Raw genomic sequence first — 16,124 nt, 5'->3', positions numbered from 1 at the left:
TGAAGCCACGATTATAGAAAAAATGAGATTGCAAAGCTCTTCAGATGATCTGACAACAGTTGAGTAAATTAATGAACACAGCCACAGCCAGTGGCTATTTTTCTGTCATGGAAATTCAGTAAAACACTTCCCCTTGTTTTGTTTTTTTATTTTTTTATTTTTAACAGCACTACAAGGTCAGAGCACTAGTGAAAAGATGCTACTATATTTATCATATTTATCATCATGTGCCTTGGCTCTTAATATGTTTATAAAATTATGGATTACTGCAAACCTGAATCACGATGTATTATATATTTAAAAGCCCGCCTTCCAACAACACGATGCTAAAAAACAGCTAATATGCCGGTTTATTTAACAGGTATAATGTTTACTTACCACTTAGATTTTCACTTTAATACGTGAGGATGCCAGCATTTTTTTTTTTTTAGCGATGAATGAGTTCATTTCTTGTATTTTTTTTAGTGCTAAATACAAGATATGGTACAAGTATTGGAAAAAGTAAATATACAGCTAAAATGATGGCACTAAAATGAAAGAGACTGTGGATATCATGACTGTATGTGGAAAAAATGTCATGGCTGTCCACCCAATAGTTCCTGAGATATTATAGTCAGGCCTAAAACCAGTGAACTGCCTCAAAGGACAACATTAAATCTGAAATGATTAAAATTGCATATTAAGTTATTTGCATAGCAGTATTGTTTGTAATGTGTGTTTTGTGGGAATTTGTACAGCGGTATGGTGTTCACAAAAAGTCAAGAAGGAGAGGACTGCTAGAGCATGAGCACATCCAGCAACAGGCACGCATAAGGAATAAAAAATGTGCATAGCTGGAAGATGTGTGTATGAGAGTGTGCCTCTTTTTTAGAAGAAGACAGAGCCCATGCTGCCCCTCTCTCTCTCTCAAGCGTGAGCTGAAACAGAGAAGATAACACAAGTTTCTCTCTGCCCACTGTGAGGTAAAGAGAGGACGGAGAGGACAAGGTGGGACGCCTGCAGCAAGCTGTCTTATCTCATCCTCCACATTCAGTCCTTCACAGAGAGATGTATAAATACCACCGGAGAGGACAAACACTATTTTTTTTTTTCGATCTGTCCGTTTTTTAACACACACACATGCACATGAATGAATGCGCAAATAGGGTTCACCGTAATTTGTCCCTCAGTGATTGTACGCAGTAGAAGTGTGGGTTCACCCTGGTGTGTAAGCTGCTTATCCATTTACCATGCCTGCTTTACGCTCTCCACGTCTGGCGGGGGGGAAATTGATTTTATATTCAGTGACCAAGTTGAATTATTTGAGCTGAATCTTATTTGTGTTGGTGGAAATTATGGAGGAGAACACAGAAAATAAATGAGAGGGTAAAAATAATAATCTCTTTCATCTGTCTTTATTGTTTATCTTCTAGTTCTTCCATTATACCTGCTCTCTGTGATTGAATCTAAGTGGCTGTGTCTGAACATGCGGGAAAAAACAGAGATGTGGGCATTCTCAAAGTCTGATAACCTAAAATGACTTCGAAATTCACACACACACACACAAACACACACACACAAACACATACCTATCTAAATGTAAATCATGTATTTTCCCCCCTTCAGGGAAAACTTGATTCTCACCACCATCCCTCTCACAGGCAGCAGTTTCCTCAGGATGTGTTTTCAGGAACAGGCTGTGGATTGCTGCAGCCCCTGGGTATTTGTGTGTGTCTGTGACTTTGTGCACGTGTGTGTGTGATTGTAGATGAGGTTATAGGGTGTGGAGAGCTGATGAGATGTTGAGGGCAGATTAGTTCTCTAGTGTGTCAGATGATCAGTGTGTGCGTGGTCTCGTGTGCGAGAGCGCATTAATGGTTGTTGGTCTGATCTCATCTAATCTCTCAATGAGAGAGAGCAGCTTTCTTTCAGCACTTGAACCTCCTCAATCAGCGATAACATCGCAGCCAACATGTCCCTACACCCATACTGATGTAGCACATGCGTCTGCCCTCCATATATTCCAGCTGCAGCTGTCACATGATTCTGCATGTTGATGCCTTTGCTTTTTTTTTTCTTTTTTTTCCTCATTTCTTTTTTGCATGTGTCTGTAGTTCCTGGCGGACCTTGAGAGCAACCCTCTCCTCCGGGAAAGTGTAGAGTGCCAACGCCTCCTGATGGAGGGGATGAAGTATCACCTTTTACCCCAGCGTCGGCCCCTGCTTCAGAGCCCCCGCACTCGGCCTCGCAAGGCCACCGTAGGGGCCATGTTCGCTGTGGGTGGCATGGATGCTACGAAAGGTACAACAGCATCTCACATCCGGACGCACGTGATGCTTTGGTAGAGGAGGACTGAGCTTACAGTTAAACTGTGACAAATGCTACAAATTGAGAGTCATTAACTTCCCTTTTAGAAAAGCTTTGTTCTGATTGGATGCCCATTACAAACAGAAGATTTCAACAGATGGGGCTTCTCTCTCACCCTTAACATTACCATATTAAGGGTATTCCTTCACTAAACAGGTTGTTTAGGGAAATCTGAAGCTTTTTTGCTTAAAGGAATTACTTGTACATTTGCTGACCTCATGTTTAGTGTGAGGAATCCACGACTAGAACAGAGTCGGTTCTACAGGAAGTAAGGACAAGCATAATAGGTTCACCTTAATAGCTTAACAGATTCCACATTAACAAGCAGCTCCTTTAGTTCTACCTTTAAATGAAATATTGAGCATCAGTGTCAACAGGTTTAACACTATCCTACAACTGTGAGAAGGCGTTATCAAGAAGGTGCAAGTTTGAATTGGGTTTTTTTATGCATTAAAAGGACAAAGTGTGAAAAAGTACAGTTTAGAGAGCTTCAGATTTCAAAGCACCTGTTTCTTCTTCTTTTTTCTTCTTTTCTACTTTTTTTTCTTCAGGTGCCACGACTATCGAGCAGTATTGTCTACGTCGAGACACCTGGAGGCAGGTTGCCACGATGAGTGGACGGAGACTACAGTTTGGTGTAGCAGTCCTCGACGGGCGTCTCTACGTAGTCGGAGGGCGAGACGGACTCAAGACACTCAACACTGTGGAGTGTTACAACCCACACAGCAAAACCTGGAGCGTCATGCCCCCCATGTCCACACACAGGCATGGCCTAGGTGAGGGCAGTTTGACTTATATTTTATTTTATTTTTGATTTAGATTTTGAATATTGAGTCAAGAAGGTAGGTGTCCTGTTTGGGCTGTATTTATACTTTATTTCAAATTTAGTTGCCGTTGGTACACGTCTGCATGTCTTCACTTTGTGCTGTTCTATAAACTGGACTTTACTTTTCAAATTTTGATCAAAACAGAAGCTTAGATGCATCTTACAGACACACCCTGCTCCATTGTGGATAAACTGTGTCCCAAAGATATTAAGCACTGTGATATAAAACCAAATTTTTGCAAGGAAAAAAAAAATTTCGGTTATGAAATTTTATTTGGTCCTTTCTTAACCTAATAAAGTGACAGAAAAGACCAACTCGACAGCAGCGGATCAGCAGATTCGGTGCCACGGCTCAAGAACACTTCAACAGGCTGGTTTGAGCCCATATTTCTCATTTGAAGGGCATCTCCCCACTCGCAGCAGAGCCCTGATATTACTATAACAACATTTGATAAGGCGTGCTGTGCTGTTTTATTGTGTTTATGAAAGTGTGCAAGTGTGTGAACCTTGGCGGGTTTTCAAACACATCTGGCAGCACAGATGTTTAGGCAGATAAATCCCTGAAGTGCAGAGGTGTCAACATGCTGCTAACTCTACAATGCCCTGGGTGTGGTTGCACACACATAAAAACTAATACCTCTTGTCCTAAGAGTGTGATGCTTTATTTGCTTATCTGATGCTGGCTGATTTGGTTTTGAGAAGTTTTCATGATTTAATAGTACATGTGTTTATCTTCTGCAGGTGTGGCTGTTCTAGAGGGACCCATGTATGCAGTAGGAGGACACGATGGCTGGAGTTACCTCAGTACAGTGGAAAGGTGCAAAAAAAACTTTACACTGATGTTTTTTTTCTGTGAAATCAACCCAGCTTAAAGGGTCAGTTCATCCAAATTGTTAAATAGTGTCACTTACTTTGTCTGGTAGTTAGCAATGCGGGTAAACTTGGGTTTATATGACCAGGTTTTGCGATACTGACATCTCTGTTCATATCCCTTTTTTTGTTTGTTTTTTAAACTGCTTTTAAAAACTGTCAACAGGCGTTTCTGTGGAGAACGGCTGTCTCTCTTTAAAATGACGTCTTACTGTTGACAGATATTTTGATTGCCTTCTTAAACATTGTGGCTTGCAACCACTGGTCACGAGGAAAAAATGGTCATTTCCTGAGCAGTTAGTGAGGGTTGTTTGAGTTTGATGGCAGCTGCTGTGAAATGAGTCTCTAGCCTGTGTGACTGAGACCTTAGAGATACAGGTTTTTATGCTGTGCCTTAAGCATGATTGAGAAATTACACTGTGTCTGTCAGGTGGGACCCTCAAGGACGCCAGTGGAGCTTTGTTGCAAGCATGGTTACACCCAGAAGCACAGTGGGAGTAGCTGTTCTCAATGGCAAGTAAGTGATCTCACAGTTCCCCTCAAATAAAGATTTACTTGGATTTGCTTGTTCTAAGTTATATTAAGTGCGTTCAATATTAGCGCATCTGTTTTAGCACTAAACACAGCTTTGGTCGTTTGTTATGGAGTGTAGATGTTTTGGTTTTGGAATTAGCATTTTGCATCTGTTACACATAGCGAGCCATATTATTTGTTAGTTAATTCAATTTTAAAAGGTGTCAACATCAAAGGGCCCTTTCGGGTGAAGCCAAGGAGGCAATCATTGACCGTGTAGGGACACCTGTCCGTCAAAGAGGGCCCTAATTGTTGCTCCTGATATGTTGCTGTGGACATTTGGAAATAGTGTTTGGAAATAGCAGAATGCAGCCTCAATTAAAATATAAATGTCAATATTAAAAACTAAACTAATATGCTCAAAGTACAGTGTTAAATTACATATTTCAAAGTTAAATAGTACCATGTACAATACAGACAAGATATTACAAGTGAATCATAGTGCAAGTGCCGGGGGGGGTTTAAAGTTTGATATTCTATATTTATTTGAATGACTTTAAGCAAAAGTATCTGCCAGCTAAGCTTGAAGCCAGCGTTACCAGCTGCTCATATTTCTCCCAAAAATCTAATAAAAAATCATTTTATGCAAGATGTGACTTGACATGTGTGACATAAAGAGAAGATTATGTAAATATTTTGACATTTGAGAAACGTGAGACCTGAAACCTTCCCAATCTCTCTCTTTGTTTGGAAGATAAAAGTGTTAAGTTTATACTTCTGTCGCTTCCCACCTTCTTCTGTAAGACTCACCGGCACGTGAGACCGTAATGGAGAGCATAACAATATTCATTCACATACACACACACGTACAGACAGACGAACATTTATTTAAATAGCTGGATTTAATAAGGCTTTAGGGCTTTTAGCTCCTCGCTGGCCAAAGAATTGGAAGTTATTAGAACCAAATATTGCATGTTGTTTTTATTATTCAGGGCCTCAGAGACAGTGAAATGCTTTAAAGATGCTAATTAATACAGAAGCAACGGCTAACCTTGCCCAGCAGTTTTGTGTGTGTGTGTGTGTGTGTGTGTGTGTAAGCATGGCTGTGTGCTTTGGTGAGTGTGTCATGTACCGTATGTGTTGTGTACTCTCAGAGCGCTTTGCCTGATGGAACTCATTACTTGCTTGACTGGCCCCGTTTCATTTTTTCTTTACCGTCCCAACTTCACATCCATGGACACACACACACACACACACACACACACGCAAGGACACACACACAGACTGACTGCTCAGGGTTGTGTTGCACCAAGAGTGATGGCTGATTGATTTTTTTTTTTTTTTTTTTTTCCACCTCATTTTGCCCCCAAAAAAGCCTTCACTAGCCACACACACACACACACACACACACGCCTGTCTTCCACCTTGTACCATCTGCTTCAGTGTCACTAAATTGAAAAGGGACTTCCAGAGTCCAGAAATGTTCAGAGGGATAACACCATCTTCCCTCTTCCTCAGATTGTATGCAGTAGGAGGTCGTGACGGCTCATCCTGCCTGCGTTCAGTGGAGTGTTTCGACCCCCACACCAACAGGTCAGAGACCGGGACTTCATCTGTCAGCAACTAATTGCTGTCTCCTATTTTGTTTCCTGTCTACGTGTTCCTCTAGTGAAGCTCCTCTTCCTGTTAGGTTATTTACCCACAGATCAAAGGAGACTAGTAACCCTCACAGGATGTAAGAGCAGACAACACTGAAAAAAACTTAAGCTTATCAAGTACTTTGATTAAGGTCTACTGGAAGAGCTGGAAAGAGGCTCTGGTTCTTTAAAAAAAACTTTTTCAAACAATATGTTTCCCTCTCCTTTTTTTGTATTCTTCATTTTTAGGTGGAGTGGTTGTGCCCCTATGGCTAAAAGGCGTGGAGGTGTGGGCGTGGCCACGTGGCACGGGTTCCTGTACGCCATCGGAGGCCACGATGCTCCGGCATCATCCCTGGCGTCCCGATTAAGTGATTGTGTGGAAAGGTGAGTCCACATTTATCAATGTGTTTGCTTGATTTAAGGACATCCGAGAGGAATCGAGTGTTTTATTTGAAATATGCTAAAGTGTTGTGGTGCTTGTAATGTGTCTTTCATACAGTGGCAGCGTTTGTAAAATTAATGGAAAGATTTTAGTGTCTTTTGAATGCTCATTGCACTGTGCAGAATTATTACTCATTAATCTTGCTAATGAAAATACTAAATGGGAGCAGGGTGTGACCTTGATTTAATGTTGTGTGTATTATAATTGAGTGTAAGACTACTGTCAGTGCATCAGTAAGAAATGACATTTGAATCTCTGCTCAAGGACACAGCTGCTTACATGAACAAATGAACAGGACAGTGCACCACACTGTGGTTTTGGTAGTGAGAAAGCAAGTGTGATAAAGAAATCACAAACAAAGAGTTGTGTTCTTGAGTTTTCTACCACAGTGTGATTGTTTTCAACTTTTTTGGCTGTGAAATCGTAGAAAAGTGCTGATTCTAATTATTGGATATTTTGGAGGAGGTATTTTATGATTTATCATTATTATTATTATTATTATTATTGTTGTTGTTATTATCCCTTATCCTAAAAGGCTAATGGCCTACTACCCGGCAGGGTGATGCGGCATGGGCACATTTGTGAACGTGATGACTCAAGAACAAGGCGACGTAGTTTGAAATTGATACCATAGGTGCAGCTACTAAAAATCTTGGATGAGTTCGAATTTCAGTGACCTCAACCTCGAGGTCAAAGGTCAAGCTTTCTGAAAATTTTGTGAAAGTGATAACTTGAGAACACAGGATTTTGAAATTAATACTATGCATGTAGCTACTACGAGGCTGAGGGGTAACACTGGCAGCTGCCAGTAATTTTTTTTATATATATATATATATATATATATTACAACCACAAACTACATTCTGCAATATTACCGTACAGTATAATTAATCTTTACGAAACAGAGTTGTTGGTTTTTTTTGGTTTTTTTTAATGAACATTATAACCTTCATGAGGTTAGGATGTATTGTATTTTTTTTTGTTACATTAGTTCTGCATCAGTTTTTTTCTAAATGTGTGTAATAAACTGGCCCAGTGTGGGAAGATGGGATGTCTGCTAATGACTGTGTCATTAGTGGCTTCACTGCTGGGGGGACAGGAAAATTCTGTATATATTGTACTTCAAAGGAATAGTTGAGCACCTTGAAATATGGGCTTATTTTATAGGTTAAAAAATTCCCTGTGAAGTATTTAGTTGAAGACATATTTTTGTATCTGCTTAGCTTTGCACACATGTTGCAAAACAAGGAAAATAGTTTTCCTGGTTATGTCCAAGGTTTGAAAAAATACAGGCCAGCAGATCTACAGCTGATTAAATCCTACACATTTAATTAGGTACATGTAGCTGCTGTGAGAACACAGTTTGTGATTTTGGTGAGAATAACATCACTATTTTATTGACTTGTTTATCGACCTACCCACACTTTATTCCAGATTTGGCTGGTGAGCAAAGATCTCTGTAAAGGTGCGTTAGTGTCATACAGTGATGAAACGACTCTGTGAAGTTACTGTGTCCAGCTGTTTTGCTAAGAAATGGTCACAGCATGTAAATGACTGAAGCAAGATCCTGTCATTTCTGTTATGTGGAATTAAACAAATGAGACAGCACAAAGTGATGGAGGAAAATTAGGTATTTATTTTGAATAGCCTGTTTTCCTTTGCTTCCAGTATTTGTGCTAAGCTGAGCTAATGAACATCATCGCCAACAACAAACCACTGAACTACAGTGTGAACTCCTGTGTGCAGGTATGACCCTCAGACAGATGTGTGGACAGCTGTGGCTCCCATGAGCATCAGCAGAGATGCCGTAGGTGTTTGTCTCCTTGGTGATCGTCTGTACGCTGTGGGGGGGTACGACGGCCAGGTGTATCTCAATACTGTGGAAGCTTACGACCCTCAGACAAACGAGTGGAAACAGGTACTGTATGCAGACACATGAACAGCAAAGTAAATCTGTGTGTCTCCTTAATCCATTATGGAATAAGGCTGAAAGCATGACAAAATGTGGACCAAGTGAAGCTCTGTGAATACTCTCTGGATGCCCTGTATGAACACACACACTGATTGCAGTTCAGTAAAAAACATGTAGTAAATCACAAATGTACAATCAGTAGATGAGATGTATAAACACTCAGTCACAGTTTGACCTTCCTTCAGCTCCTCTCCGATGTGTCTTGGCATGTTTTCATTGTTATGTAAATGTGTGTTTTCCTCCTGCTAATATTGTCCTTGCCGCTGGAGTTAGAGGGGACGTTTCAAAGTTGAGTGATCTCATTCAGCGGCTTTCAGGAGTCTCTGCCACTCTTCAGTTTATACCCCGTCTCCCACGTAGCCTCAGAGGATTTCCAACTTTGGTTGGCAGATTTTTCTGTTAAAATCTGCCATTTTAGAGACATGCACCATGCTGAGAACAAGAGAGGTGTGGGAGGAAGGAAGCAGAATGCATTGAACTGCTCAGACTGTCAGGCAGGGATGAGGACAAACTCAGATGAGAGGAGAAATGCTGAGACCATTAAATATGTCCTGTATCTACTGTCAGAAACTTAAACAAACAAATCAGTGGGTGTATTGTCAGTGCCGTCCTAGTGGCATCACTTCCACTCTTGGCTTTGGCACAAATCTGTCAGTCTCAATAATGTCAAATCGGGTAATATAGGTGCTAAAAGGAGGCTCAGCATGGACTGTCTGTGCAGTAACAGTGATGTCAAACATAAACATTGATGCCTTCTCTTTGTTCCTCTTTTTTGATTATTATAAATCATGTTGAAATGAGTCAGTTTGTTCAAAATGATATTAGAAGAAATTACTTTGGCATTTCAGTATAAAAACCTGTGAGCTGGTTCAGGTGGTCGACTCGTGTCTGCTGCTGCACCTCCCCTGAAACAGTGCTGTCACCACTTACTGCTGCTCTTTAAAACACCACCTCCACCACTCAGTTATCATCGTCACTTTCTGCTCCCTGCTGGGCTCAGTGTTGATATCAACAGTGTGCATTCCCTGCAGTCACATAATAACCCATTTCCTTCAGTTCACTTTCAGGACCACTTTACTCCAAAAAACTATGATGGGTTATTTCCATCTGCAGTTAGTTTTTATTTGGCAGTATCACTCCTCCCTCCTATTCTGTGCATTTACAGTTCTGTTTAAAAGTTTATGTACACACATCACTGGCCTGAGTGTTTCTTAAAGTCATTAAAGATGTATGCTATACAATCATTGCACCCTGGAACAAGAACAGAAAGAATAAAGAAATAGCCCAAAATTATCGTGGCCATGAGTGTACATAAACTTCTGAGCACAGCTATACACACGGAGCTGGTTCAAGTCAAAAATAGCACAATAAGGTCACCGTAGGTTGCAAAGAGGCTTGCAGAGGCAGCAGAGACTGCAACTGAAGCATCTTAAAAAGTAAGCTCTGGATGAGGTTTGATAGTAAAGCTTGGCTGCCGCTGAGATCATCCATCACCACCTAATAGATCCAGACTGTGGAGAATACCACACCTAATTTGGCCTTGGAGTTGCAAGGCTGAGTCTTAACCTTAAAGCAGCCAACAAAGTCATTGCAATTCTGTTCAGCCTTTTTTCTCAAACTTTAAATTATATCAAGTAGTCTTCATTAGTAAATTGAGCCTGGAGGTAAAGAGAGTGCACGCCTGTGTATCAGCACTTGTGTGTTATCCATTTATATGTTAACAAGGTGCTTTTAAGTCAAACAGGATATTATCATTCCCATAGAGTCATGTTTCTAGTTTTTTGTTTTTTCTGGTATTGAGTCATGTTTTGGGTGGTAAAGTTCGAAGGTTGGTGGTTGGATCCCTGGCTGCTCCAGCCTGCATGCCAAAATATCCTTGAGCAAAATACTGAACCCTGCAATCAGAACCCAAAGTCCCAATGCGTTGATTGGAGTGTGATCGTGTGTGTGAATGTTAGATAAAAATCACTTGTTAAAAAAAAAAAAGTGTTTGCTGTATAAGAATCAGTCTATTTCCCATTATTTTGGATCACTACCCACTGGCGCTGGGCAGATATTATACTGTAGATTTATTTACAGCATTTGTACTCAAAACTGCCAAAATCAATACATTTGTTCTCCCAAAAAACTAAAATGAAATTAAATAATAGCTCTAGTGACCTGCAGACCATTTAAAAATATAGCCGTATCCAAATTTGCAGTCTTTACATTCAACATTTTCAAAAGCATGAAATAATGCTTCCACAAGTCAGTAGTTTAATAGTAATTTTTAGTTATATAAACAGTCCACAGCTGTGACTGTGTTCCTTATGTTTTCCCTGTTGTCTTTGCAGGTAGCACCTCTGTGTCTGGGCAGGGCAGGCGCGTGCGTGGTGGCCGTCAGACTGTGAAAACAACACCTCACATAGTAGATGGCAGACTGTTCACCATATGGCTCGCAGACCCTCCTCTTTGCCACCGAGGGACACCGAGAGGTCTCTCCGGCCACACCAGGAAACTGCTTGCGAACACTCTTCAGCAAAGACACATTCTACTCTGCGTAATGCCGACTAATCCTTCAGATTTTAGGCAGATTAGGGTTCAGGTACATGTCAGTAGGTCTCTGATAAAGTTCTCACGTCACGATACTTTGTGCCACAGAAGTGAACTGCCAGAAATACACATGGCAGAGAGGAAATCTGCAGTGTTTATCCGAGCTCAACAGAACAGCTGTCCCACACATACTGTACGCGCGCGTGTAAATCTACACGGCTGCTTTCAGCTCCCATTTGTGCTGAGTAAAAAGGTGGAAGACAGAGCGAGATTGTCAAAACTGCCTCATCACGTTACGCTCTTGGTTTCTCCAAACAGCATCTGATGCTGTGTACTGATGCTATTTTAAGATAGTTCCTATTATTTTTATGCTGCAGTTGGCAAGTGCTCTTCTTCCCCTTGCTTTTTCCCACCGACAGATGAAAGAAAGACTTTTGACATAATCAGCACACCCTCACGAACAGCGATTCTGTGAGGAACTACAATTTTCATGCAAAAACATTTCATGCTTCATCAAATATTTCTGCGCGTATGTCTTCCATGTTGCATCAGCTCACATCTGAAGCCTCTGCAATGCTGTGGTATGAAGTTTATTTCAGCTTTTTAAATTTTTTTTTCTTTAAGTTGCGCCAGAAGATTGTCCAACTTTTTACTTCATTGTTTGTTTTTAACTGCCATTTTTGCACAACTCTGGGTCCATTAAGCAGGATATTTGGGTTTGAAGTGTGTGTGTGATGATAATGGTGATAACACTGTGGTCCTTTGTTGATCCCTGCAGGAAAATTTTGTTTTCAATTTCCTCCAGACCACAGGGTCAGCTATTTACAGGCAGGGTCTGTTCAGCTACCGTATTTTTTCCCTCTGCTGTAGAGGTTTCTTCATTTCCTGTGTGTCTGTGTGTCTGTGTGTGTCTGTGTGTGTTGGGTGCTCAGAAATTGCAAGGAGTATATTTTTATCTCAAATGAGAATCTTCCCCCTCTTCCCCTCACCACATCTTCAATTCCCTGCTTCTTTCTCTTCATCCCCGTTTTCCCACTTCATCACTGCACGTACACACACACACACACACGTTTGCTTGCACCGCTTCGCTTTAGAGCCCAATTTCAGGCCCAGAAAAATGAACAACAGACCATATAATGAGACCATGAATTTAATAACGTTGATTCAGCCGGTGCCGATATTTTGTTTGATGTCGAGTTCAAAGCGTTATTGGATTCGATGCTACTGTAGACAAAACATAAGACATGAGGGGGAGACGAATGCTGTGGAACAAACTCTGTGGGTCAGGAAACGTAGGGAATGCAAAGATTCTGACAGCAGATTCCCTACCGGCACACGGCACAAAAATTTCATGCTGCATCCTTAATTGTGCATTTCCTGTCTGTTTCCTGTTGGGGTGTGTGTGTCTGTCTGTCTGTCTGTCCAGTGCAGAGCAAGGAAACTCCTGACAGCGAGAGGCAAAACAGGCTTCCTCTCTGAACTGACAGATGTAGGGCTAATGTAGCCCCCAGGATGCACTTTACAAACACACACGGACATATCACACACACACACAAAGACACACTTAACCACACAGCTGAAAGCCAAGCGCCCCAGGAGCCGGGGAAGACTGAAAAGCCGCCCAAATTTGCCAGCTTGACATCTAAAAAGCGGAGACGCGAAGGCTCGCAATTCCCCACAGCCGAGCTGATGTTTATTCAAGCCTAATGCACTGCTGCATTATTCTATTTTCTCCCCCACCCTCGCTTGCTTCTTCAAACCTGCCTGGTGTTTATTTAGAGTAATTCTCTTCAGATCACAGCAGAAGAAGTGTGTCATCTCCACTGTGTCGTGTGATTTCAGCAAGAGGTTAAAAATAACATAAAACACATTCCAAATCTAACTATAACTGTATATTATGTACATAAATAAATATAAAGTCTGTATGTAGTCTTACTGCATTACGGTGTCTATATTATACACTTCCCACTGAATATGCTGTGTGTTATTGTGTTTTGTTTTTTGTAACATGAATTCAGATGATGAAGCGATGTAATAAAAGCGGTCGGTGGGAAACTGCACAGCTGCTCGTCTTTTACAAAATACATTATGTATGTACAATATATGCTGCTGTAGCTATCATTGGTCTTTTATACATTAAAGTCAAGATGTGATTTACCACTTCCCGTGGCTTTTTCCCTGCTCGACAGAGGCGTTTTAACAGCAACAGCTAATCATGTTTATGCTACAGATGTTGCAGCTGGCAGTTTGCGTTTGTCACATTCACAGTAAATGCCACTGTGGTGTAAATTTGGCTCTTATCTCTAACAGCACCCCCATCGGTGCGACTCCAGCCAAGGCCCTTTGCAGTTCAAAGGTTTCTGTGCAGGTTTTTGGCTGCTGAAGTGCAATTCCGAATTTATTTTCATGTGCCTGGAGGTTAATATGGATCCTCATTAGTCTTAAGTGCAGCTCCTCAAATGTAAAAGCTAAACACCGAACCAGAGACGCCACAGCTGTTCGAGGCAGAGTGGAACAAGTGTGCCGGGAGGAGGAATGCAGGCAGTTTATAGATATTTTAGCCTCAGGACAGTGACCAGTAGCCAAGTGATTCACTCTGATATTTATTGCAGAGGAAGCTTTAAATCATAAGTGCTTCTGACAAACGACTCCCGGTGGCGTTCAGAGATGATGCTGGTGACCTTGTCTTGCCGCCTTAACCGCACCTGAGTCTATTCCCCCTGACAGCAGTAAGAGGGAGACACAAAGTGGTCTGCTTCATTCTGCATCCTACACTTGGAAATAACCTGTAAACACCTGCATCTGTCAACATCTGCATCAACGCAGCAGCAGAATAAAGCAGACATGCTGTGCAGTCAAGCACTTATGAGGCCCACAAAACTATTTTTAATTCTAGTAAAGACCCTAAAGTTTCTGGAGACTCACTGGCTTGAGTGTGTATAAAATCCTTTATGTGGCGCCCAGTAAAAACACTATACGGCTTCAATAAAGAGCTGGAACAAACAGAAGAAAATGACAGATACTGTGAATTAAGAACAAATTTTCAACCTCATTTCCTCGTCATTTTGGGGAAAACAAATGGGAAAAGGTGCGTTCATTACTGATGGTGTCATCACGGTGCTGGCACTCGTGCAATCCCTCATCCACAAACGCTGTCATCACTTTGCGGCAAACTCGACGTGTAAATTTTTACACGCGTTTGTTTTGCCTGCGTTTTAATCACAGCTTTGAGAAAGAAAGTATATGAGTGCAGTTTGTCGTGTTAACACTATCAGAATATTCATTTGCAGACTGAAAATTCATCATAGATGTTTACAAGTCAATGTCACTGTGACAGTTTTGTCACAGTTGTCGCGTTTGGAGCTTTTAAAACACCACAGGTTGAAATTTGACTGTTTTCATATCCGTGATCACTGGGGCGAGAAAAATCATCAGCTGAAGATTATGAGATGCACTAAAATGAAAAGCTCCTGAGGAGAATCTCAGTGGTTACTGACGCGGATCTGTCTACTGCCAATACTGCCTCCTAGTATCCAACACACACAGGGCGACTCCATCTTGCATGTGTTGTGTTTGGATTGCTCTGTATTCTGGTTGTGTGGTCTTGATAAGGGCTCACTGTATAGTCTAGGACTGATTCTCAGTTTCAAGATTGTGTGTAGCATGATTGGATGTAGTGCCGTAATAATGCCTTTTATCTTTTATCAGTATTAATAAATGCATATTACAGCAAACAAGAAAAGAATGTTGCTCCTTCTGCAAAATAGGATTGTCCTGCAGGGGCAGCCCGAGGTTCAGTACCAATTAACCTGCCAAAAACAGAATATTTAAGGAACTGCTCTCCTGCAAGGCTCCTGTGCTCTGCTAGACACTGAATGCCTAGAAAGTGTGGAGAAAAAAAAACCCCACAGGACTGACAAAAACCTCCAGGATCAGATTTTTTTTAAATGAGAGAAAAAAAACCCTGAAAAAGAACATAAAGATATTTCAAAGTATCTTTTCAGGACAACTTGTAACACCTACATAAAACTTGCATGATTCCTGGAGGGCAGAAACATATTCATTTGGGATTTTGTGAGAGAATAAGGAGGAAGGAGCAGAAAAAAATACTATGAGAATCTCATTTCGTCTGCAGCTGCAACGATGGAAAGCTGAAATAGTTCACATAATAAAGGAAATAAAGGAAGTCATTTTCAGTGATTATCTGTCAGCTTTCACTATGTCATATAGACCTGCTTTCTTTATATTTTGTAAAGTGCAGCAGTTCCTTTTTTCTTTCTATTAATGCACCACATCCTGCAAAAAAGCTCTGCTCGCATTGTCTCGTTGGCCAAAACGCTTTTCATTCATTTTTCATCAGTTCTTTTTTTCATCTCTCTCTGCTCTAATTTTACCATTTTGCTTGAAAATCATACAGCTGCTCCCTTCAGTGCATCTTAATGAGATCTGAGTCAGCAGGGTGTATTCTGCTTCGGCATGCCAGAGCACAGAGAGGAATATTTGTGTCACACAGCTGGCATTTCATCCCAGCTCCCTGCCTGGGTTGTACGCGGATCATCCTTCCATCAGCACATGACAACGTACAGAAGGTCATCAGCGTTTTCTCTCGGACTATGGACAAAATTAAATAACACAAGGGAGGCAGAGGTTTCTCCTAACTTATTTCGGATGGGTCATTCTGTAAAGCACTGAAATTGGTTTACTTCCTAAAAAGGACATCAGTGAACACCCAGAGGACAGCAGAAATGAAATGGGACAAAGATATGTAGATTGGCATGCCTGGAGAATAGAAAGACTAATGCTCTTTAAAGAAAAACTATGAAAAGCTGCCACCTGCTGGATCTGTGGTGAAAGCACGGTTTCAGTTAACTTCAGATGTGCTTGATACTCCTCACAATAATGCTGCTTGGAAAAGGTGAAAACTGGCCGGTGGTATTAGTTTGTGGCGGTACTGACATTTTCTTTTTAAAGCTACAAGTCTGT

General features: G+C 41.2%; 1 protein-coding gene across 3 annotated transcripts in view; it reads left to right on the top strand.

The window, feature by feature from the left end:
- klhl5 (kelch-like family member 5) overlaps nt 1–13,301 on the top strand; it is a 62,645-nt gene extending 49,344 nt beyond the window's left edge. For all 3 annotated transcript variants that reach the window (XM_005456860.4, XM_005456859.4, XM_003452173.5), the window contains 8 exons: nt 2,094–2,280; nt 2,898–3,122; nt 3,914–3,989; nt 4,473–4,559; nt 6,074–6,148; nt 6,442–6,579; nt 8,384–8,555; nt 10,943–13,301. In XM_005456860.4, the coding sequence (XP_005456917.1) occupies nt 2,094–2,280; nt 2,898–3,122; nt 3,914–3,989; nt 4,473–4,559; nt 6,074–6,148; nt 6,442–6,579; nt 8,384–8,555; nt 10,943–10,999 (1,017 nt within the window). In that variant the 3' untranslated portion in view covers nt 11,000–13,301. The remainder of the gene's footprint in view (nt 1–2,093; nt 2,281–2,897; nt 3,123–3,913; nt 3,990–4,472; nt 4,560–6,073; nt 6,149–6,441; nt 6,580–8,383; nt 8,556–10,942) is intronic.
- Nucleotides 13,302–16,124: the final 2,823 nt, after the last annotated feature.

Source organism: Oreochromis niloticus, linkage group LG6, assembly GCF_001858045.2.
Source record: "Oreochromis niloticus isolate F11D_XX linkage group LG6, O_niloticus_UMD_NMBU, whole genome shotgun sequence".
Classification (NCBI taxonomy): Eukaryota; Metazoa; Chordata; class Actinopteri; order Cichliformes; family Cichlidae; genus Oreochromis; species Oreochromis niloticus.
This window is presented reverse-complemented; position numbering and strand designations above follow the sequence as displayed.